Here is a 23,713-nt window from a genome sequence, read left to right as displayed (position 1 = left end):
GAACAGTGCAGGGTTTGTTGCACTGCCAAACCACAGGCAAGGAGGGAGGACAAACAACCCGAATACAGGAGACAGCACGGCAGAGCCCACCAGGTCCAGTTGCAACTACCACATGTTCTTCTTTGTAACGAGGAGAAACATTTGTTACAAAAATCGACCAAATACAAGAGGCATCTCTTGCACCGCCTTCAAGAAGCTTAAAGTAAAATCCTGCCCAGGGTGGAGAGCTTTTGCCACCCCAATGTGAGCAAACTCCCACAGAGCCACGAATGGTGCAAACTAGCACAGCCACGGGGAGGTTTAAACACAAAGCTGATGACTGTGGGACCACCACAGCTCCTGTCAGCTCTGCTCACACGAGGCTCCTTCTCCCTGTATTGCTAGAAGCTAGAATCCCTGGCTCTCCATCAGTGGAAGAGCCAAAGTGGGAAAGTTTCAGAGGTTTTTATTTGTGTGGAATAGATAAGGAAAGCAAACATACCCTGATAACCTCTTTCCTTGCGTGTAGTAGCTTGAAGGTTGTCCTCCTGGGCAAGACGTACGTTCTGTACCAGAGGCATTAAATTTGGCTGGATCTAGTTAAAAATAAATACTGGGTCAGCAGTGCTCTGCTGCAGCAATCTGTTCAGCAGTCCCAGCCTGGTCCCATTTTCCCCAGGGACAGGCTCACATTTCCAATGGAAAGCTGGGCTGGGGGAGCCCTGGCTACCCTGGTCCACGGGTTCACACGGATTTCCCAATTTCTTCAGGCCAGATGGTTAATTTTCAAGCTGGAAAGCACTATTGTAGGCAAAGTTAGACTCTACTCCCTTGGAAAACACCCACCAGGCTTTACACCAGGGCCAGCCTGTCTGCTTCCTGATTAGAGCACCCAGACGGGCAGGTGACATTTTGCTTCACAGTTGATATCTGCTTACAGATCCAGTCAACAGACACAAAGGACAAAGGCTAATTTGAGGATTAGATAGCTTCTCTCAGTCAGTTTTTTCCTTCTCTGATCAAAAGCAGCCCACAAGCATAACGATTTAGCAATGATGTTAGGCACAAACACCCCCAAAAAGCAATTCCTCAGGGGCAGAATTAAAAGCTCTCTTTTTTATTAAGCTCTCAGGGGAGGAACGCTTTTTGGACAGTGACTCCTGCTGGAAAGGAGAAGGCAGCACAGCCAAGGACCACGCTGGAGAGCAAGGATGTCCTCACACCCATGTTCCTATTGCCAGGACAGCAAGCACACCACTCCAGCTGCCCTTGGGGCAACGCTGGGCTGGGGACACAAGGGCAATTCCTTCTGCAGCCTTCTCAGAAAGGATCACAGGTGAAACAAACGGGGCTGCTTGGCCTGGAGGAACGTTACTCCCCCTCTGTGAGATACCACAGTTTTCCCACAATAAAGAAACGTGGTCTTGGCTTAGGTTTCTAAAAGTCTGCAGCGCTGTACCACATTTCAGTTTGGTACCAGCTGGAACACAACCGTTTCACTCCTTCAGTTGAGCTGCAGGGACACACGCCATCTCCACTCGGTTTCCTGTCGGTTTTATCTTTGAATTGCCAGGAAGGCAATTCTCATGGCAAGCAGTCAGCTCTGTGCTGGCAAGCCCCGTTCTTCGAGGATCCTTCTCACGCTCTCCACTATGGTCCACACTTCTGCCATGGCTCCACGACCTGCAGGGCAAGACCAAAGGCTCATGGTGAGAGCACGTCCCACCCCTCCTCTCCCACACATTCAGCCATGTTGCAATAAAGTTGATGCCCCATAGCTCTGCAAGGCCAGGGCAAAAGCTTGCAAAGTATCCCCATGTTTCCTCATGATTCAGCTGTGGGGGCAAGAGGATCTGCTTGGTCTAGCTGGTTGGGCAGGGATTTTGTGGCATGGGTGGATGCCATCAAGGGAGGAGTGCTCATGCTAACTTAGCTTGGCTCGCAACTCACAAGTCTAAGCAGGAGCACAAGCTCCTCAGACAGTCAATGGAGAGAGGCAGGAAACCTCAAAAGGCGACTCATATGACCTTAATAAGTACCTCATGTTCTGAATCATCTCCAAGGATGTCTGTGCCTAACCCTTGCACAGGGAGCTGGTATCTCAGCTCGCACTGCCCTGGGGGTAAGTGTGCACAAGTGACCAAAACAAAGTGTGTGGGTAACAAAATATCCTACCTCCTTCCTCCACTGCAAACAGCATGTTAGGTATTATTTTGAAATAACCCTTGCCTATTAAAAATAACAAAAACAAAACTAAACTTGACTTCATACCATTCCAGTGACTCCACAGTTAGGCCCACATTAGAGAGAAAGCTGCTCTGGATTTGCACCAGCTTGATTCTTGGGAGTAATTCTTGGAGAAGACTGTGTGCTAAGCAGAACAAAATGTAAAAGCTTTTCCTTTTGGACTGGTTAGTTGCCAGATGAACATCTAAATCTACGCTTTGCTCCCAAGCACTTTTTTTAAACCTAGAACGAAAACTTCCAAGGTCAGAGACCACTAAATCATCTCACCCAACCTCATGCATGCACAGAAATCAGGCCACTCGCTCCTGATACCTCCCCACCAGCATCCGTCTCCGTTAGAAGATTCAGCAGACAAGAGTCTCTACTGGATTTTTGTTTTGCTGGCTAATTTGCTGTAATTACTTAAACCAGGAGCCCTACTTGTTGTCAGAAATTAGCTTGGGGAGCTTTTGTTTTCTTCATCTTCCTCCGATTCACTTACACAGCTGAGTTAGTGAGTGCACAGACAAATAGAGAAACCAGCAGGCTCTGAAGGACAGAGATGGAAGAGGGAAGGCCATATTGACAGCAGAGAGCAGTGCTCTGCAGGCAGATCACTGCACTGAATCTGACAGGACCTTGAGCTTCCCAGTACAGACGAGCCACCTGAGCATTGCCTGGGACATAAGGCATAACTGGAGGCAGTGGTGAGGAGTTGGGATGAAGTGCGATGCTTTTGGAAAGACAAGAAAATTGAGTTTCCCCACCTAGTGAGAATTTCCATCATTTTCAGGCCTGTAAACCCTGTGAGGTTTGAAGCACCCCACAGACAAGATGCAGGAAGATGGGGGTGGCTCTTGTCTCCTGTTCTGAGAGGAACTGTATTTGATGCATCCTGCTAAACAAAAGAAATTCCCCGAATGCACCCTCATGCTTGGCAGAAGGACACCCTTAAAGAGCACTTCCAAGGTCTGCCTTCATCCTACACAACTCATCTTCTCAACATCTTTGGCAATCGACAGCACACATCGTGCCTATGGGTAAAAATTCTTCCCCTGTGCCAGGCTCCAGAAATTCAGCCAAGGATGAGGAAGATACCAGCAGTTTGGAAGTGTTTTGCAACGATAAATTGCTGCAGGCCTGCATGTGGTTATGGCACCTCTCAGAGCTCTCCTTATATGGCGGCACGTGGATACCACCAAAGCCAGCAGCCCTCAGGTTACATTTAACTATCCAATTGAGGAAACATTTTAATTGGCAACAAGATTGAATCTGTTATTTTAACTCTTTTTTAGCTGGACTCTAAAAACACCTGCAGTGTCTGATGCACGGATGCAGATGTGAACGATCCAAATTATTACAAGCTCTCACATCACTTACATACATTCACAAATTGCCTTTTCAAGCTTTCCTATCCGCCCTCACAACTTTCCCATCCACCTTTGCATGTCAGCAGAGCATTCTACAAACGCTCCATAACCGTGCATGTGGGTGCTTATCCAGCCACAGCCACGAGCTGTTCCTTTTGCTTCTTCTCTTCTTCCAGAGGTGTCCTTGGTTCTCATGCTGTTTATCCTGCTCCACAGCTGCTGCTCTGAATAGTTTTTCTTGTATTCCCAACAAACACCCACTTACTATGGAAGAAACGTGGTTGTAATGTAGGAACATGATGGCAGTCACTTCAGGTGAGATCAGTTGCATGAGTGGTAGAAGATGAGCCTCACTCAACAGCAAGTTAAACCACAGTGTCAACAAACAAAACTGGTGCAAACTGAATCTCTTTTCTTTGGCACCAGATGTGCGCTTTGCTATCGGGCCAGTGGAAGCCAGGCAAACCCTTTTGTGGATAAAGCTCACAAACCAGAAATTAGTGTGGAAAAAGAGGCTTTGGGGAAAAAGGCCTGGAAAATAAAAATTAAAAAACAAACAAACAAACAAACAAGAGGAAGATGGGAAAAAAAAGTCACAGGTGAAGAGAATCTTGTGTTTTCAGAGACCTGGAGTGCATTACTGCTCTGCTATAATTCTCCTACCTGCTGCCAGGAAAACCCTGGCATGTGCCAGCAAGAAAATCTTGCTGCAAATTGACTCACAAGCACAAGCGAAGCCGAGTCAGATGTGGCTGCTCCTGCCTCAGCTGCCCTACCATCCTTCTCCTACAGGCTCCTCTGGGAGTTCATTCTCACAGCGGGAACATCTGAACCACACACAAAGCAGCTCCTAAATGACTGTTGGTGTAATGAGGTAACTCCTGATCTGTACTGGTTTTGGCTTTGCCATTCTGAGCTACAAACCACAGCAATGGACATGCTGCTCCTCACGTGGCCACGCACCGCTGATGCAAGGGCAGCGACTCCAAGGAACGGCAGGGCAGAGCAGCAGAAAGCATGTTCAGCATCCAGCTCAAAGCCATCTGCACCACTGAGTCAACACACACAGCCCTCCTGCATCTCAGATCCCCATCTGCCAAACAGGGCTGACACAGCAGCTCTGCTTCAGGTGCGTGGACCTGTGCGAGCAAGAGCATCACTCAGAGGTGCTCCTAAGTTTGCTACAGAAACAGAGGTCCTACACAAGTACTAAAAAAGATAAAGGAAAAGCTCCAAGGGACAAAGAAGCTATGCCAGATGGCCTTTCCACTTCTGCCAAAATGTCTGCACAGAATGACCTCCTTTGGGCGTTTTCCCTTAACATTATTACAAGCACGCAGGAAATTTGATGTAATCAGGTCTAAAACCCCAGAGGAAACATAATTGTCCAGTACAGTTACAGCTGATGCCTGAATTACTTGACTACACTTACCTAACTGTAAATATTTCTAAGTTGTCAGCTCCAGAAAACATTCTCTAAAAGCATTGCATCTACCCAAGAATTCAGACACTAAGAAAGCCAGGCCCAGAATTTAACCACAAAAAAACATGTTAGCATCCTGTCTTCACACAGCCATTCATCGAGGTATCCAACAGGGTGGTTAAGATCCTGCTGTTGTTGGGTTATTAGATGAAGGAATGAGTGCAGTACTGTGCAGGTAATAACGCATTTGCTATTAGGGCTAGAATTGGGTGACGTTTTACAGACAAATTGTCCACAAAAGACTAAGTTAAAGAAGTGAAACCATTCATCCAAACTGCTGGTATAAAAAAACGTCTCAAAACCTCCCCAAAATCAAAACGTGTTCATTTAAGCCAATTGCTAGAGTATGAATGAGACCATTTCACTTGGCGCTGTTGGGCACGACAAGTTTTCTTACCCCTTCTCTCACTTCACAGACAAAGCTGATGTCAGAGCTCCAAATCAAAATGAGACTGTGAAGCTGATCTAGCTGAAAAGTAACCCAGGCAACAAACAACAACAAATGGTAAATGTATGTCGTTACACCCTCAGCCACATCTGCAAAGTGCTAATCCTCTGTGTCTGCTCTGAGGGATAAGATATTATCCCCACGTCAGAGATGAGGAACTGAGGCACGGTGGAAACAGCCCACGGTCTCAGCACAGGGCATGGCTGGGACACCCCAATCCCAGGCTGATAATGCTCACCACAGAGCCTCGCTTCTCTTTGATCTGCTCTCTTAGAGGATGGGTATTTCTTTTTAGCATCACGCCTATCTACCAGCTTGCTTTGAACCAGAGTAATAGGTGTCAGCTAGCACAGGGCAAAGCTTCGTGTTGTTTGTACAAACCTTGGCCATGAGCACCTGCTCACTGCAGTCTAACATCTGGAAGGTCACAGAGCAGAAGAGCAAGGCACCTCCCTTCAGCGTAAGAGGAGCACTGGGGCAGGAAAACAGTCAGAAGACATGCAACAGGACTGACCTTCATCCCCACACACTAGTTTCTTCACCACACATGGGATCTCTGTGTAGCCAAAGCCTTTCAGCTGCTCCACCTGCTGAGCTGTGATGGGATGCTCCCACATGGCCGTGTTCATAGCCGGGCAGAACAGCAGGGGTTTGTGCAGGTCCCAAGCACGGATGACACAAGTCTGCAAAAGAAGCCAAGAGATTCAGCTCTGAGGAGCGTTCTTTTTCATCATCCCTTTGCTCACTTTCCTGCACAGAAGCACTTTCCCTCTCCAGGTATCACGAGACAGCCAAAACATCCATCAGTGCAGCTGGACGAGCCTGTAAGCAAGTCCACAGGGCTGCTACTAATGCATGCTGCATTCCAGCAGAGCTCCTCTCTGACAGGCAAGAAGGATGAGGGAGGCTACAAAAAGAATAGATTCCATCCTACTCCGAATCAGGGCCAAGCAAACAGCCTAATCGCTGGATGAAATCAAGCTGGAACACAATGTGTGCAGACAGCCCATGTGGGAGACCAGGAGTAGCTGAGGGCTGGCCACAGATCGTATCAGCTAAAGAGAAATCCCCAGGCAGCACTTTAGATAAGCCAGCTGTAGAGCTAAACACAAAAAGCTGGCAAGTGAATCTGCTTAAACAACACGGCCAACTGGATCCACAAGGGAAGCACTCCTACTTCCAGCATACAGAAGATAACAAGAACACAGCTGGGCTGCTGCAGAAGATGCTGGTAGATTACAAACCACCTAGGAGCTCCTGCATGCTACAGAGGATCATATCTGATACCTCAATAACGCAGATAAGCTAATATCACCTCATCTCCTTAAAAAGAGCAATGGTGATTGCTGTTAACAGTGCAGTGCCCATCACCTCGACCCGACAGCATCTAAGCCATGCAAAGGGAGTCTCCCAGGTAGCTTGCACCGGTCCCTGGTGCTCAAGCTGTGCTCATTTCAGAGTTCTTCAGAGAATTCTGCCCATCCTTTTTTATGCCCCATGATTTGAACCCTTCCCAGCACAGAGGAATCTGTTCCAACTTGCTAACAAGCACCTCCAGCACTTGCTATTCTTTACTGGAGCTACCACTTTCCCTCACAAAGCTATCCGAGATGACTGGCAGGACTTTGTGAACCCACGTGTCCCTAACACTCTTCCTGAACTCTTCCTCTGTTGGCTGCAGTACAGAGGGGTTCAGGAGGACAAGACACTGCTTGTCCCTCTCACAGCACTTTCTGACTTTTCTAGATCTCCAGAGGACTGCTCATACAATTCAGGGCTGTAGCTCTGGGTGCACTTTGCTCATCTGTAGGCATTCTTTTCTTCCTTGGACAGCTAAGCTGACCAAGCAGGGCTCTCCAGGCAGGCCTGATGTACTGTCTTCCATTCCTAACTCTAGTGTCCTTGCATTACTGAAGAGTAATGCAGCATTCACATTTTTGCAGGTTTCTGGCAGACCTTTTGGACAGTTGACCTCATGACCTTTCCTGGTGAAATCTCAATGGATGGATGCAAAGGACCAAAGTTCCACTGAAGTTCCCCATCACTGAACTGAGACCCATGCTCTCTTTTTAAGCACTCTCTGTTCAGTCTTTGATACGGAGCATTTCTAATATTTAGGAACAAGCGAAAAAACCTGTAGTTGAAAGTGTAAGGTAAGTAAGTGTGCACATGTTTGAATTTGTGCTATGCAGTTAGGTGAGGGAGGAGTTGAGGTAGCAGGAAGTAAACAGTTTTATCTGATCCCACAGGTGTCCTTCCAGATTGCATCTAAAAAACCCAGAGAGGAACTCAAAAGTGAGTGTGCGTGCATGTGTGTGTATATGCAGGACAGAGAGGGAATGGAGGTAGAAAGAGAGAAATATTAACCAACAGAAAAAAGCAGGAAAGGCACGAAATAGGAACTGGGAGATAATGGAAGAGACAGAGAGAGCCCAGGAATGGAAAAGGATATAGGTAAGGCAAGGAAAGTTTGAAAAGGAGCAGGGGAACCATACTGGCAGAGGAGAGACAAGCAGCTGAGTTGGCAGCAAAACATGCAAATCTTGATGCTGCTGAAACACAAAAGTTTCCTTGACAGAAAGGTCAGACTAGTGCTGGGAAGGGAAAGAATGCAGGGACGGCCCTAGGGCAGAGTTGCAGTTAGTTACTCACCAGCAGGTTGTCACAGATACCGTTGGCCAGCTTTGCCAGCGTGTTTGCATCAAGAGGGGCCACCAGCATGAGGTCAGCCCACCGCCGGAGCTCGATGTGCAGCACTGGGTCAGAACGGCCCTTCCACAGCTGCAGGTGAGACAGGATGCAGATTACCCAACCCTCACAACCAGCACTGTGAACAACAGGCACTTTGACGACCTCACCCTCGTTGAACTACAACGTATACCTCATTATTTTCACACCAAGTGAGATCTGACAGCGTGATGAAATCAGAGACTGCAGCCACGGCGCTCACTTTCCTGACTTCCAGCCTCCTCCAGTGAAGGCCACGTGGAAGGAGCATTTTGAATGGTGCCTATGTGCCCTGTGCTCTACAAGCAAGTATCCTTTCCCACAAAGGCAATTCACACATCCAACTTCCACCTGCAGGAAAGAGCTTTCTCCATCCACATCATCCCTCAGCTTCCCAAACATCCACCCATTAAAGCCCCATCGATGCACGGCACATCTGAGTAGGGAAATCCTCGACACTGGATCAGTCAATCAAAACCAGACAGGACCACAGCAGAGGAAACATTTCCAGAGCATGCCTACAGCAGCCACAGGAATACTCTGCTTGGTTCTTTTTGGGAGGGACTGGGCACTTCCTTCCTCTCTTAGCTCTAGGCAAACATCTCTATTTTTCAGTAAAGCTCAAGAGTTGCTCAATGGGGTCCCAGGTTCTTCTTAAGAGCACAGTTAACTGGGATAACATCAAGGAAAGCAGCAAACAGTACCAGGCACTTTAGGCCCCAGATGACACACAACCACAGGCCAGCAAGATGTGCATCAGGGCCACGAACTATTCCTTCTCTGACTCATGGGAAACCACAACAAAAACACAGCATCCGGAAATCTGGTGCTCCCCAATGCCTTTCCCAGCTCCTCCACTCACTTCTATTTTCTTTTCGACAAGTCTTTTTAGAAAACTTTCTTTCAGAATAAAACATCCCACAAACATGGTCACGCTTATTTGCTGCCCTTCTGCCAGAATGGCACACTATAAAGGCTACGTGTCTTCTTTCCAGTGTGCCAACAGACCACACAGCCTAACCTGCACCTCCTGTATCACCCCACAGAGAGTTCCCCATAAATAGCTTTGCCTGAAGCTGTAGCACCATGGGACCCAAGAAATCTTCATCGGTCTTCTAAGACCAGCAGAAGCTTTCTGGTCAGGAAGACATTTTACACAATCTAGAGATATTCAGAGTCCTGGCACCTAAGCAATCCCTCACTGGAAGGGAAATGTGCATTGAAAGCTTCAGTTCATGCTGATGATTCTGTAGAGAAGAGCTGGAAAGACGCCACAGGCCACTGCTGAATCCTGCAGAGCGTGTTCATCCGTAACTCATCTGAGGGGAAAAACTGGTGAAAAAGGTCAAGCTGATTGCAAATTGCCTGGTAAATTCAAGGGAAGACAGATTGGACTCTTCTGTGTATGTGCACCAGTGCCTCTTGAGCTAAACACACTGCTTCCATCAGGAAAACAGCCACCCATCTATCACTCTCGTGCAAGGCAGCTCCAGGTGCTGGTATTTGCTTGCTCCCCACACTGGGGTGGCCCTGCCAGCACAAAGCTCTCCAAACAGACCCAGATGCATTACAGAACAGCTTTGTTTTTCACCCAGGGTGCAGGCAGATCTTGAAAATACAGAGCAAGAAGCTGCAAAACACAAGCAGCTTGGGTAGTTTTGTGATTGTCAGTGGTGCCTACAGATTGAGAATAGGCAGCAACAAGGAGAATTAAGCTGTTGCCTTCCTGACAAGTATGAGTCATGGCAACCACCTAACACCTTCACCACAACTTGACAGTGGCTTTCTTTGACATTTCCTGATACTCCTCTCAGAGCTGAGGGTGGCTGCTAAGCCCAGGGTGGTGAGGGACCACCTGTAGCCACACTGTCTGCTGCAAAGCCTGCTAGGTGGTAGAGAACCCCCTGCTACAGTCACGGCAGCTCCATTTAGCATGGGTGGGCCCGTGTTTTCTGAAAGCCATGCTCCAAAGCACGCAGTACTACAACAAAGAAAGGAAGCCTAGCCAAGAATCTACAGCTTATTGCAAAGAAACATCCATGCTTCTAAGGGGGCTGCTCCAAAAGTAATGTCTCCTGTTTTACCATGTTGCCATCAGAAGTGGATGTTAGTGGTACAGCAGTTGAGGTTGAGCCTTCCCACCAAGATTCCATTACCTGTTGTTGCCATGTGACAGATGGCAGCAAAGGGGCACTCGGACAAAATGGCATCTGACATGGAAGTGCATGCGAAGCAGCGAATGTGTGGATGCATGAGCACGTGATGGAACTACCAGCAGGACTAGAAAGAAGCCCTTGCAGACTCCTGAGGAAGAGCAACTCACCTGCCATTCATCTTCATCGCTGTAGAGGGTGACGGGAATTTCCTGGGGCTTGTAGAAATGCTTTGCTCTCTCAGTAGTCACCACCTTCACTTCAAGCTAATCAGAAAGCAATGAGAGAATGTCCTGGTTTCAGCTGGGACAGCAGTGCTTTGTTTTTTCCCTTCATAGTGTCTGGTATGACGCTATGTTTTGGCTCTAGGAGAAAACCAATGTTGATAACACACCAACACAGCCAAGGATCTTTCAGCTTCTCAGCTTCTCATACTGCTCTGCCAGTGATGGGGGCTGAGAGGGCACAAAGAGCTGGGAGTAGACAGAACCAGGAGCTGATCTAAAATGGCCCCAGGGATATTCCATATCATGTGACATCATGCAAAAAAAAACCAAAAAAACACAAAAAAACCAACAATCTGGGCAGCAGTTGGCAGCTGGTGAGCAATTCCTTGTGCATCACTTGTTTTGTATCTTTCTTTTTATGTCTTAGTAAACAGTCTTTATCTCAAGCCACAAGTTGTATTTTATTGGGTTTTTTTGTTTGGTTTGGTTTTTTTTCCCCCTGATTCTTTCCCCCATCCCACTGGGAGGAGAGTAAGCGAATGACTGCGGTGCTGAGCTACACGGCAGGTTAAACCACATCAGAGAAAGGCCAACAGTTACGGCTTGAAGAAATCCTGCAAAGCTGGGTAGATGAGGAGGGTTTGAGCAGTGAAGACTTTGAAAGATATGCAGACATTCCCCTCCTGTGTGCATGTGCATAACCGCACCTATTCAGAGCTGAAAGGTCAGGCCACTGCAAGTGCTCACAGGAGCTGACGACTCTTTCCATTGCCACCTTAACCCAGGCAGGTGATTAGTCACTGTCTGCCAAACTCGTTCAGATGGTCAGTTCACAGCAGGGCCAGCAAAAAGGACAGAGAAAGTCAGAAGGGAGATGCAGCTCTGCTCAGAACTTCAAAGAGACGGCAAGAAGCAGCAAACCGAAGCTCTGGGAGAGATGTCCTTTAATCACGAAAGGGAGCAGCAGAGCATCTCACCTGAGAGGATTCCCTTAGCCACTGCACAAAGGGGTGGCCTGCCAGGATCGCTCTTCCCACACTCAGAGCCAAGAGGAAGTGCAGTGCTCAGTCACAAGTCCTGCCAAGGGAGAAGCTGGGAGCTGGGGCTCTGCACTACCAGCTCAAAGCAAGCCCGTCCCTGCAGAACAAGGTTCCAGAAGAAGCAGAGGCTCCAAGCTCCTCTCATTGCCTTGGGCGTTTTTGGAACAGCAGGATTTTAGTTTAACTCTGCCTACCCATACCTGTTATGAAGGATATACATCCCTGTATACCAGTACACCAAAGCACTTGGCTTTGGAAGAATGATTTTTTGACCTCCACTTCTTCGCCCTTCAGTTCTTCCCTCTGCCCTTCTCTCTAGATGTCACATGTACCTCCTGATGACAAAAGTTGGTTTCTATACAGCCAGAAGAGTAAACCAGTGGCTTGCACAAAGGAAAAGGAGATCAGGTAAAATGTATATAAGAGTTCTCTTAGAGAAATCTCTGAAATCTTAGATGAACCTGCTGTCTTGAAAACATCTGAAAACCATCTGAAGCTTCATCTGTGAAGTATCTATAAAGTGAAGAAATCCTATCACGCCCCTTGGACATCTGGCATGAACAGCTATGAGGTGCTAAGTGTGACAGGAGTTCCTTTAGTTCTTCCTGTAGTAATCTTAGCAGGTGGGAAACATGGAATTTGTCCTAGTTTCTACATATCTCATGATCTACTCAAAGCTGTACCTCTAACAAATGTATTCTCCAGCCAGTTCCTTACCCAGGAAAGAGTACACCTGGCCAGGGCATAGGCTGCCAACTTCTCCAGAACACTGTGGGCTTTGCTAAAGACTAGGCAGACTATGCCAACAGCCTTTCTCTTATCCATCAGGCAGGTCACCCAGTTACAGGAGATTAGGTTGGTCAAGCAGGACCTGCCTTTCATGAACCCATGCTGGCTAGGCCTGATCCTCTGGTTGTCCTGCACATGCCGTGTGATCTCACTCAAGGTGATCTGTTCCACAACCTTCCCTGGCACTGAGGTCAGGTTGACAGGCCTGTAGTTCCCCAGGTCCTCCTTACAACCCTTCTTGTAGATGTGAGTCACGCAGGCAAGCCTCCAATCCTCTGGGACCTCTCCAGCTGACTGAGTGCACTGACAGATGGCGCAAAGTTGTGGGAATACAAGAAAAACTATTCAGAGCAGCAGCTGTGGAGTAGGATAATCAGCATGAGAACCAAGGACACCTCTGGAAGAAGAGAAAAAGCAAAAGGAACAGCTCGTGGCTCTGGCTGGATAAGCACCCACATGCACGGTTATGGAGCGTTTGTGGAATGCTCTGCTGACATGCAAAGGTGGATGGGAAAGTTGTGAGGGTGGATAGGAAAGCTTGAAAAGGCAATTTGTGAATGTATGTAAGTGATGTGAGAGCTTGTAATAATTTGGATCGTTCACATCTAAGGCCATGCATCAGACGCTGCAGAAAGTGGCTCAGTGATCACCTCTGCCAGCTCCCTCAGCACCCTTGGGTGCATCCCATATGGTCCCTTGGATTTGTGACAGGTGGAGCAGAAGGTCTCTAATTGCCTCCAACCTGAATCGTGGGAGGTTTATTCTGCTCCCCAGCCCACATGTCCAGATCAGGGGGTGGAGTATGTTGAGGGTAACTGGTCTGACAGATGTGAAGAAGGCACTGAGAGCCTCAGCCTTTTTCTTGTCCTCAGTGGCATCACGTGCAGCAGGACCAGCCACGAAGCAGAGCCAGAATCAGACTCGTTCTGCATGAGCTAATCACACGTAGATGCACATCAGACCACCATAAACGAAGCATTTCCTTCTTTTCATCCACTGTTGCTCACTGTCTGCTCCCTGACAGCTCTCTGAGCAACCCGCGATGCGGTTCTGTTAGCCCAACAGAGAGATAGGAAAAAACCAGCCTCAGCAACACCTTCCTCCCACTGCAACCAGAGCTGCAACACTGACAGAGCCCTCAGCATGTGTGCCCTCGCTTGAACAAACAGCTGAAAACCTCCAACCTCCAAGCAGCTGCCTTCAACAGCAGCGGTTGAAGTGACAAAACGTGTTAACCTATCTCTCCAGCACCATCTATTCTACCATCAGGATACCCCTAAGAACAGAGCAGTGTTGGTTATCTGCACCCTGCACGACTAGAATAGCAGTTTGGAGCAATGGAAAAAAAACCAGGCACAGCATACCGTTGGTTTTGGCAATTTTTCCCATTTCCTGAAGAAAAATAGCTGCACATAATATCACTCCTTAGCACTATTTTTTTGGCTTTTTGATGCTTTTAGATGTCTGCTCTTTTTTCAAGAGGCCCTAGCCTGGAATCATAGCTCTATTTCTAGAGCTTGCAAGTGTGAAGATCATATAGCAAGCAACCATGTTGTCCCTGTATTAATCTCACCTTGAAGTAAGCTGTGTGGAGCCAAGCACCAACACCCACAAAGATGCTAACACTGCTCTCTGCTATCCTTGGAGCTCCAACGAGATGTTAACCCTGCAGTCTGTAAGATGCTATTTATTTGTTGAGCAGTGTGTGGCTTAAAGGGGCTCGTTTACCCTCTGCAATTGTACCAGTAGGCCAGATCTGCACCAAAACCTCTCACCAGTAGTATTTGTTAGTGGGATTCTAATTTCACAGTTAGCCATAAAAATGTCAGGATCTTCAGGAGACACAGCTGCATCTGTATTCTGCTGGATTTTGTGTCTTGCTGCTTCAGTTGCAGCAGCACTCCAACGTTTCTAACCTAGACCAGAGATAGCTGGTTAAGAGGCTGAAGGGGACATAACCAAAATCCAAATTGTATTTATTTTTTTTTAAGATAGTTTCATAAACATTCTGGTCTGAAGGAAAAAAAAAAAAAACAAAAACAACATTCTTTAAAGTCCAGGAACAGGGAAGAGCTGGCTATTGAGTACTGCATCCAACCTACCATAACCAAGAGTGTATCAGAGAGATGTTCAAGGACTGAGCAGTGATGACTCCAGCACTCCTCCAAAAAAGCTGCTCTAGCAGTTTCATAAGGTTTTCTGCTGGGGTGGGCTCCTGGATCCCTTGTTCTCAGTGAGTGTTTCAAGTCTCTCCAGCTATGCTGGAAACAGATCAGTGCTCTCAAGATCACTTTAGCCTACATAGTTTTTCCTTCTATTTACTTGGCACACCCACTGTTTGACTGCACATATCTCTGCTTAAACAGTAAAATCTCTCTAGCCACACAGACAAATTCCTTTACTGGAGACAGTTTAGACTAGCTGGAGTCTTTGCTAGCAACTGCTGCAGAAGAGAATGAGGAATGAGCATCCCCTGCTGCTGAATGGCACCTACAAGCTGACACAGAGGCTACCTGGCAGGAGTGCAGTGAAATCTTATGACGTGACTCAAACTGACAAGGCCAGATAACATCCGGAAGCTTCAAGAACAATGGGTCTCACCCAGAGAAAAGGTTGCCATTTCCTTTCTTTATGACTAACTGACATTCTGGCAATGGGATTTTTTTTTTTTTTTTTGGCCAGTTTTTTGCCAGGCCATTCAAAAGCAGCAGGATTCCAATGGAGGCAACGCGTGTGTCTGGCACAACACCAGGAGTTGGCACAACACCAGGATGCCCTACGTGCCCCAATCTCCCCACAGCAACACGTGCAAGAAAAATAACCTGAAAAGCATCAACTGATGTTGTACTGAATCCCCAGACCTTCAGAGAGCCTAAACAAAAGGCAGTAAGATGAAGTCGTGGCAGTTATCACCCTCGTGGACATGTTAAAGTTTGATGAGTGCAAAAATCACACCACCAAGTTGTTCACTGAGGACCATTTAAGCAGAAACATCCATTTTATACTAAGTACTCCATTCTCAAACCTCTGACCACATCTCCTCTGCTATGAATCCCCCTCTGCTTCTGTCCTGCTTCCACAACAGCTGCTCTACGTTCTGTTCCTTCAGTTGACACGATAGGCCCGTGCAGGTTAAACTCAATGGAGAAATTATGCTCTCAGGTAGAAAAATTACATCAGAAGCAAATAAACTAATGAATTTAATTAACAAATTCAGTACCAGAAGCTCCTGATCATTTTGGATGCCGAATTTGCACTTTTTAGTGCAACAAAAGCCTAAAACCAGTGGCCATAAGGCCTGCACCACACATCACAGAATGCAGAATTTAGGTCTGGCCATCAGCAGTTTTAAATGATGCATCAAGCTCACAGAGAAGAAATGCACTTGATGCATTACACTGGATCATTTGCACTTTTCCCATCACTTGGGATGAAGGCTGTCCTGAGCACCAAGAGCACCAAGGTACTCAGGGACTGTCTGAGACTCTCCTGATTCTGTTTTTCATGTTCTCACAGCTCTGAGGTGAGGCCTCCCAGACCATCCAAAAGCTTCAATATGTCTGCCAATATATTGGGATATTTAAGTGCACACCCTCACTGCTGCTGCTCTTTCATTCCATTGCTCCAAACCAGACACTTTGTCTCTTAAAAGACAAAGGTCTCCTTATTCTTTTTTTTGCAACTTTATTCTACAGCAAAAGTTACCACACTTCCCTCCCAGATTTTAGTCACTAGTGGCCCCTGCTGGACATCTCTGTTATTTCAAACAACAAACTTGAGTTTAAAAACTAAACTGATGTATGTGCCTGCATTTTTTATCTCCTGTTGGTTGTTTTTTACAAGGCTTGGTTGCTTTCTGTTGGTCAGACAAGTGTCCATCTTTGTAAAGACAAGGCCACACCTGCTGAAAACTGGAAGGTTCTAATTAGAAATTTCAAGCTCCAGAAAGCATTCACTCACGTGTCTGTAGCCAGATCTGGCAAGGATGGATGGACTCCACAGTACAACAAACAAACAAGAATGTATTCAATCATTTTTCAGAAAATTAAACAAGCTGAGCAGAACTAATTTCATAGTGCACAATCTAAATGTCTGTCTGGGAAGGCACCTAGAAAGTTACTGCCCTTTCAACATGATTTCAAGCTAAATCTTAAGTATAGAGAAATAAGACACAAGAGGAAAAAATAATGATTTTTAAAAGCTGGAGGAAGCCATCCTAATTTTCAAACTCAAAGGCTCAATGGCAGAAGAAATTCCTCATTTCAGCAGAAGCCACTGGACTCTGCTAGAAAGGAGAAATAGGGTAACACCAACTTTACTGATGGAGCTACTCACCCCAGGGATTTCCAGCAATCCAGAGATGAGGAGAGGCAGTTTCAGAGCAGCCACGCTCCCAGTCACACCCACCAGGACATGGAACTTTTCCTGTGGCACAGATGAACTCGTCTGTGCAAGTGAGAAGGGCTCCATGGTCCAGCCAAGCTCCACGAGCATAGAGAAATCAAGACATGTCAGTAATGAGAAGCACAGCAGGTTTCCACCAACACACACCCAAAGGCACAGGACTAAGCCTGGACTGTACAGAATCTAAAGAGACTCCGTGTGATGCTGAACATTCAGGCCCTGACCCACCAAGAGCTAAGCATCAGCACACCTCAAAGCACAGAAATTGCCAATTCCTCCCATTTCCTTCAAGCACAATTTCCTCTAGGATGCTGGTAAACAGAAAGCTACAGACTACAAAGGCTCAGTTTTGGGAGCTGTTAGCTTGACAAAGAAACAGAGAGACTCTCTCACATGTTGGACATGGGATGGAATTAACAATAACTGTACTTTTCACACTGATTAAAGGCAAGATATGCAGTAGAGCAGTGCTCTCTCCACACTCTGGTAAATAATAAATGCAGGGACACATTTCAGTAAGTAAAAATTCGGGGCTTCTCAGGCAAGTATCACTGGATCCCAATTCACTATATCACTGTGTATTTACAGCAGCACTAAGTTTTACTCTTTCAGAAGCAAGAAAAAAAAGATCAAAACAGTGAATAAAACATAGAACAAAACAGCCACCAAATGAAAACACCTCCCAAGGAATGTGAAGGCCAGAACTGCTCACCCAGCAGTGCCAAAGGTACCGACAGGTTGAAGTGGCTGCTTTTGAGGGTGCATGGTGAGCAGGGATGATTCACGATGGTCTTTGGTCACTCCTGAGCCACCACCATGCTGACAAATTGCCAGTGATATATCACTCAGCATTACTCTGGCAAAGAAAAGCATCCTGCCCAGAGAAGGTGTGGATGCTCCATCCATGGAGGTGTTCAAGGCCAGGCTGCACAGAGCCCTGGGTGACATGGCCCAGTGCCTCATTTAGTGGCTGGCAACCTGCTGCTGTGGGCATCAGAACTGGATGATCTTTGAGGCCCGTTCCAACCAATCCATTCCATGAACCTATGATTTCTCTACATAATCAAATGCAAACATCTCTGTTTAAGAAGTCTCCGAGCTTGCAAATAAATTCATTTCTTGAAAAGACCTGAAAACTGTACTTTAATGATGCCATTACAAAGGGATTCAGTGAAATTTAACTTCCTCCTTATTCACAGGAAGTTACCTGGCACTATTTTGGGAAGAACAGAGGAAGGAAGAGACCCTTACACACTCAAACTATGTTTTTGCAGTAGAAACTTCCAATACCAAGGCACAGGCCTTTACTGAACTTATAACTTTCTTACAAAACAGCTGAGTAGGTTAAAATGGCAGCACAGGTTGCTTTTCACAAGAAGGACGCTGAGCAACAGGATAGAATGGAAGCTAGGGCATCCTGACCAGGGTCAGAAATAATCCAAAGGGTTTGAGCAATGCCCACAGTGATTAAATATGAACAATATGAACTTCTGCGAAAGAACACGCAAGTTCATTGAAAAGGGAAAGGCTGCTAAAGAAATGTAAATGCATAATTAAATTTATGCTTGTTAGCACAGCATAATAGGTATCATAAATCAGGAATTGGGGCTTAGTAACCTTTAGATGTGCCCTGATATGGGTTTCTTTTTTCTTAAACGTGGCTTTTGTAAGCAGGGAGAGATAAGGCAAAAATACAGAGGAGGGTAAGGAAGGCCTGGCATAAGATAAAACAGGTACGACAGCTTCAAGAAATATTGCCCTCCTGTACCCATAGAAGAGCACAAAACAATCTTAAAAAACAACAGGTTGGTGATAGATGTTATATAGAAAAATGGGTTAGCATGTGCATTGTGTAGACTGTGAGCCTGGAGTACCTAGCCAATAGCAGAACAGGGGAGTTATTACCTGCAATGGGACAAAAAGTATTTAATGGTGTTTTGCTGATTCAGTGTGCATTTTCTCCCTTGCCAAAAACAGCCACCAAGTGAAAACACCTCCCAAGGAATGTGAAGGTCAGAACTGCTCACCCAGCAGTGCCAGACAAAGGTACCGACAGGTTGAAGTGGCTGCTTTTGAAGGTGCATGGTGAGCAGGGATGATTCACGATGGTCTTTGGTCACTCCTGAGCCACCACCATGCTGACAAATTGCCAGTGATAAATCACTCAGCATTACTCTGGCAAAGAAAAGCATCCTGCCCAGAGAAGGTGTGGATGCTCCATTCATGGAGGTGTTCAAGGCCAGGCTGGGTAGAGTATGGGGTGAATGGATCCAGTGCCTGATTTAGTGGCTGGCAACCCTGCCCACAGCAGCAGCATCAGAACTGGATGAGGCCCATTCCAACTAAGCCCTTCTATGACTTCTCTACATAATCAATGCAAACATCTCTGTTTAAGAAGTCTCAGAACTAGCAAATAAATTCATTTCTTGAAAAGACCTGAAAACTGTACTTTAGTGACAGCATTACATTGAGATTCAGTGAAGTTAACTTCCTTGTTATTCATGGAAGTTACTTAGAAGTATTTTGGGAAGAATGGAGGAAGGAAGTGACATTTACACTGCCTTTACTTTAGGTGTCAGCTCGTTAGCCAGATTCCATCCAGACAATCAAGCCTTTGGCCATTCCCTGAAGTCATCCAGAACTGAGTTTAATATCAGATCCTTCACAGAGCAACTGCAGGAGTTACACAGAGCCTGACCTCACCGAGCAGCTGAGATTCGCCAGCACAGAGATCCTTGCTGACTGCATCCACCTATTAGCTGCAGCACAGCAGGGGCCACGTATCCTTCCTCCGCACTCTGCTGAGAATTAACACGTTGTGCTCAGTTCTTTGCGGCTGTAAAAAGAAAAGCAGGAAGGTCAGGAGCATGACTTCAGCTTCAGCTTCCAGCACTGCTTACCAGGAGCCATTAATAAGGGGAACGGCAAGGTGTTTCAGTGCTACAGCAATACATGCTTCCTGCACCTAATCAAAGTGAAAGCTGTCACACACTGCTCAGAGATGAGCACTTCCATACACTTCCTTCACAATTACTAAACAATTAATTAACCAGAGCATCTCCCCCATGAATTCTGGGAAATAAGACGTAACAGGCATGCAGCAGAAAGGACTGTGAGCAACAGAAAGGTCAACCCTTCCTCTTACCGAACCACAGTTCTGGGGAACAAACCGAGAACCACCGCAAAGGCAAACAGCTCGCAGACCTCCTTCACTATTCAATCAGCTCCACAACTCTAAGAAACGCCTCTGAGGCAGAGAACGGGACGGAGGAGTCCAGCAGGCAAAGCAGAAAGGGTTACAGTGGTGCGGGATAGGCGGGCTCTGCCTCGCGGCCTAGTTGCGGCCTAGAGAGAACCCGGCCCCCACACGGCTCGCGCGTCGCTTAGCAACGGGGCGGGCGGCGAAAAGCACACTGGGAAATTGAGTTCTTCGTAGAGACGCGGGGTGTTTGCGCACGCGCGCTGCTGACGGTGGGAGGCCCGGCCTGGCCTTGTGGGCCTGCCCGGAAGTGGGATTTACGCCAATAAAGCCTGGCGGCTCAGTGGCTCGCCTCAACCACCCCCCACGCAAAGCGCGGTTCGTGGCGCGATGTGCTGCACGCACGGCCCTGTTCTCCCACCCCACGGAGCAATGAGGTCACACGTCATCCCCTCAGCGCACGCAGGGATCCCGGCTCGGGGGTCGTACGTGAAGCATTTCTGAGAGGAAACGGCCATAAAAACACATACGGGGTGGAAAGGAAGCAGAGGAGCGAGCGGGGAGCAAGCGGGTGCTCCTTGGAGCCTGAGGCAGAGCTGGGCACTGTGTGTCAGGCAACACAGCCCCCTGCATTTCTCATGTGTGGCTTATGAGGCGCATCTTCTGACAGCTGGGGAAGGAGAGACAGCAAGGGGCTCACAGAATCACACAGAATGGCCAGGGTTGGAAGGGACCTCAAGGATCACGAATCTCCAACCCCCTGCCACATGCAGGGACACCAACCTCCACATTTCATAGCAGCCCAGGCTGCCCAGGGCTCCATCCAACCTGGCCTTGAACACCTCCAGGGATGGACGGGGCATCACAGCCTCTCTGGGCGGCCGTTCCAGCACCTCACCACTCTCATAGTAAAGAGCTGCCCCCTGACATCCAACCTCAATCTTCCCTCCCTCAACTTCAAACCATTTCCCCTTGTCCTGCTGTTATCTGCCCTTCCAAAGAGTTGATTCCCCTCCTGTTTGTAGGCTCCCTTTAGGTACTGCAGGCTGCACTGAGGTCACCCCGCAGCCTTCTTTCCTCCAGGCTGAACAAGCCCAGCTCCCTCAGCCTGTCTTCACAGGGGAGGTGCTCCAGTCCTCTCATCATCTTTGTGGCTCTCCTCTGGACCCTCTCCAACAGCTCTCTGTCAACCCCATAACAGGACTGCTGATGGGACAGAATGGCTGCAGGCAGTGAGTGGGATCCTGCCCAGCTCCACAGGATCAGTGTTTGGGTGGTGAGCATCACGCTCGCACAGAGGACACAGCAGAGAGCAGGGTTAGGTGCTGAAGCAATGTCTGTTAGTTACAGCTCGTTACAGTTATTGTTTATGCGGCTTAATAGAAGGTGAAGTCACTTCATTCATCATTTTGCAGACATGGATGACAGAGCACGTGATTTGGCAGAGTAAGTTTTAGGCTAGCTAGAAATGAATTGCACAATATTTAAACCTGATTAAGTACATGATAGGCTCAGCAAAGGATTACTTTTCTCCTTACAGTTTATACATATATATACACACACATACACGCAGACAGGCGTTTCATCATTAGCTGCATTTTAGTCTTGTCAAGAGACAACTGCCTACTGCCAAACGGCTGAAGCGATATCCTTAGCAAGGAAACTATTCTTGGTGTGCTTGGCTGGGAAAAAAAATAAATAAATTCAAGTTTGGTGCAATTCCCATGGGCAAGTTTCACATCCTGGCACTGCTGCACAGATGCCAGCATCTTTGCTTTGACACCTGTGGGGCAGGTGGAACGGGAGCAGAAAGGCTGCGTTCCCTTTGGGCTGCTTTTCTATGACTTAGAGGAAAAACGGCCTGTTTAAAGTGCATGTAGAGTCTGAAAAGCATCTCTGAGCAGGAGCTTTCCCTCCTCCTGCCCTGCCCTGCCCATCTGCTCCCATTTACAAATGGAACTCTGCTGCCTTCTACTAACCTGCAAGACCCTTGCTGGAAGCCCAGCCTCCCCAAACGGGGCAAGATTTTGGGGCTGGTGGACCAGGAGACCTCATCCTTGCACAGGAGCTCAATGGAGCTGTGCAGCTAGGCTTCTCCCCATTTCATAGGAGCAGGAGCAAGAAGAAATTACTCCCACCAGCCCAGAGCTTCCACAAGGAACTGCAAGCTAGCATGTGCCCCAAAAACTAACAAGGACACATCTCAGGCTTGCTGTTTCCAGAACCAGTGGGGTTAATTGCACAAGATTTGACCAAGAATAGGTCCTGCAAGAAATACTCCGCCAGTTTTAGAGTTTCAAAACAGAAGCCTTTAGAAAACAGGTTCAGGATGCAAAGTCACACCCCACAGGGAAAACCTGTCCTGACTTCCCTACACACACACACACACAGACACTCACAGCGTGCCACAGCTCTCATCCACAGCCACACCAAAATAATACTGCAAAATGTAAACTACGCATTTACAACACCACGCACTGAGAGAAGGTGGAGGTCCTGAGCCAGGGGGTGGGTTAGGAATCTCTTGGCTTCCAGCATGTCAACAGCAGGACTGAAGGTTTTTTCCTCCTCTCTTTCTTTCTTTCTTTCTTTCTTTTTTTTATCTGCTAAGTCAGCCTTTTTTTAATGGCTAAAATAGCCACCTGCTGATTAGAAAGTAGAAAAGGAGAATTCCCAGGATTGCTTGCCCTTGCTGAGACACTGACAAATGGCTGGACACTACCAAGTGAAAGAAAACTCACATCAGAAACCTGTAGTTCAGCTCTTATTTAGAGGAGATGGGTGCTGGTCACTATTTTTTAATCTTTCCCTTTTGGGGGGGCTTTTGGCTGATGTAGTTCTAACACACCTATCACCACAGTAATAATAAACCACCACCGTGCACTATTTCACAGGGAAAAGAAGAATACAGGAACATACACGTACTACCACAATGAGAATCCTGCTGGTCAACTCACAGCCTCTCCAACATGAGAAATAAAAGAGGGAGAAAAGAAGAGCTCAAGGTGCTGACGGGCAAAAGGAAAAAAGAAAAGACAGATCCAGTTACAAAGAACAGGGAAAGAAAATTATGGTACACTCCAGCTTTCTGAAACAGCTGCAGGAACTCAGCTCAGCCTTCTTCCTCCTCCTCCTCCTCCTCCTTCCCCCCCAGTGCTTCTTCCCGAGGCCGCAGCCCCGCCGCTCACATCTCATTGGAGTAGGTGTAGTTGGGGGTGGCCGAGTACTGCGTCTCATGCTGCATCATGGCCCCCTGTGCAGCCCCCATGGCTGCGTTCTGAGCTGCCTGCTGCACGTGTGGGTTCTTCCAGGCTCCCGTGGTCCACTCCTCCTGGGCTTTGCTGAAGCTCCCACCACTCCCCCGGTAGAACTTGTGCACCTGGAGCGGAGAGAGGGGTGAGATGAGGAAAAAATCCACCCGACGACCCCCCTCCCTGCCTCTGTCCCAACACTGTACCATAGTGAGGGCGATGAAGGAGAAGACTGCCATTCCTGTGAACAGGATGGTGGGGATCAGCATCACCACAGCCGACCCCACATTGGTCCCAAAGAAGGAGATTGCTGCAATCCAGCCGCTGCAAGGAGACAGAAACCAGCGATCAGCATTCCTCCTGACTCTTGCCTCCAGTTTCCCCAAGGAGAGAAGCTACCCATGATGTTAGGACACC

At 47.5% G+C, this 23,713-nt stretch overlaps 2 protein-coding genes across 7 annotated transcripts in view; both read right to left on the bottom strand.

Annotated features, from left to right (window-relative positions):
- Window positions 1-1,080: 1,080 nt before the first annotated feature.
- PPCDC (phosphopantothenoylcysteine decarboxylase) lies at window positions 1,081-20,242 on the bottom strand. 4 transcript variants are annotated; one of them, XM_042824392.1, is made up of 8 exons: window positions 19,992-20,242; window positions 19,545-19,682; window positions 16,778-16,926; window positions 10,557-10,652; window positions 8,159-8,287; window positions 6,021-6,189; window positions 2,251-2,350; window positions 1,081-1,662 (listed from the first exon to the last, which is right to left on the bottom strand). In XM_042824392.1, the coding sequence occupies exons 3-8, from the start codon at window positions 16,910-16,912 to the stop codon at window positions 1,476-1,478; spliced, it is 816 nt and encodes a 271-aa protein (XP_042680326.1). In that variant the 5' UTR covers window positions 16,913-16,926; window positions 19,545-19,682; window positions 19,992-20,242; the 3' UTR covers window positions 1,081-1,475. The 4 variants fall into 4 exon arrangements, with proteins under 4 accessions (XP_042680326.1, XP_042680327.1, XP_042680328.1 ...); XM_042824393.1 differs by having other exon boundaries at window positions 19,550-19,682; XM_042824394.1 differs by lacking the exons at window positions 19,545-19,682; window positions 19,992-20,242 and adding an exon at window positions 19,403-19,493.
- A 1,121-nt stretch (window positions 20,243-21,363) lies between these two features.
- SCAMP5 (secretory carrier membrane protein 5) overlaps window positions 21,364-23,713 on the bottom strand; it is a 4,481-nt gene continuing 2,131 nt past the window's right edge. For all 3 annotated transcript variants that reach the window (XM_042824368.1, XM_042824367.1, XM_042824366.1), the window contains 2 exons: window positions 23,503-23,620; window positions 21,364-23,424 (listed from right to left, as the gene is read on the bottom strand). In XM_042824368.1, coding sequence (XP_042680302.1) covers window positions 23,230-23,424; window positions 23,503-23,620 — 313 coding nt within the window. In that variant the 3' untranslated portion in view covers window positions 21,364-23,229. The remainder of the gene's footprint in view (window positions 23,425-23,502; window positions 23,621-23,713) is intronic.

Source organism: Centrocercus urophasianus, unplaced genomic scaffold (genome assembly GCF_019232065.1).
Source record: "Centrocercus urophasianus isolate 14NV4802_14NV808 unplaced genomic scaffold, USGS_Curo_1.0 seq_23, whole genome shotgun sequence".
In the NCBI taxonomy this organism is placed as follows: Eukaryota; Metazoa; Chordata; class Aves; order Galliformes; family Phasianidae; genus Centrocercus; species Centrocercus urophasianus.
The sequence above is the reverse complement of the archived record's forward strand: the minus strand, read 5'-3'. Positions and strand labels throughout refer to the sequence as shown.

Excerpts from the sequence above, each read along its gene's own strand:
- PPCDC (XM_042824392.1), bottom strand. The coding sequence starts at position 16,912 with ATGGAGCCCTTCTCACTTGCACAGACGAGTTCATCTGTGCCACAGGAA. Across the intron at positions 6,190-8,158 it reads GTATCTGTGACAACCTGCTG|ACTTGTGTCATCCGTGCTTG; the intron begins GTGAGTAACTAA and ends CTTCTTTTGCAG. Across the intron at positions 1,663-2,250 it reads ACTGTGGAGTCACTGGAATG|GTCGTGGAGCCATGGCAGAA; the intron begins GTATGAAGTCAA and ends CTTGCCCTGCAG.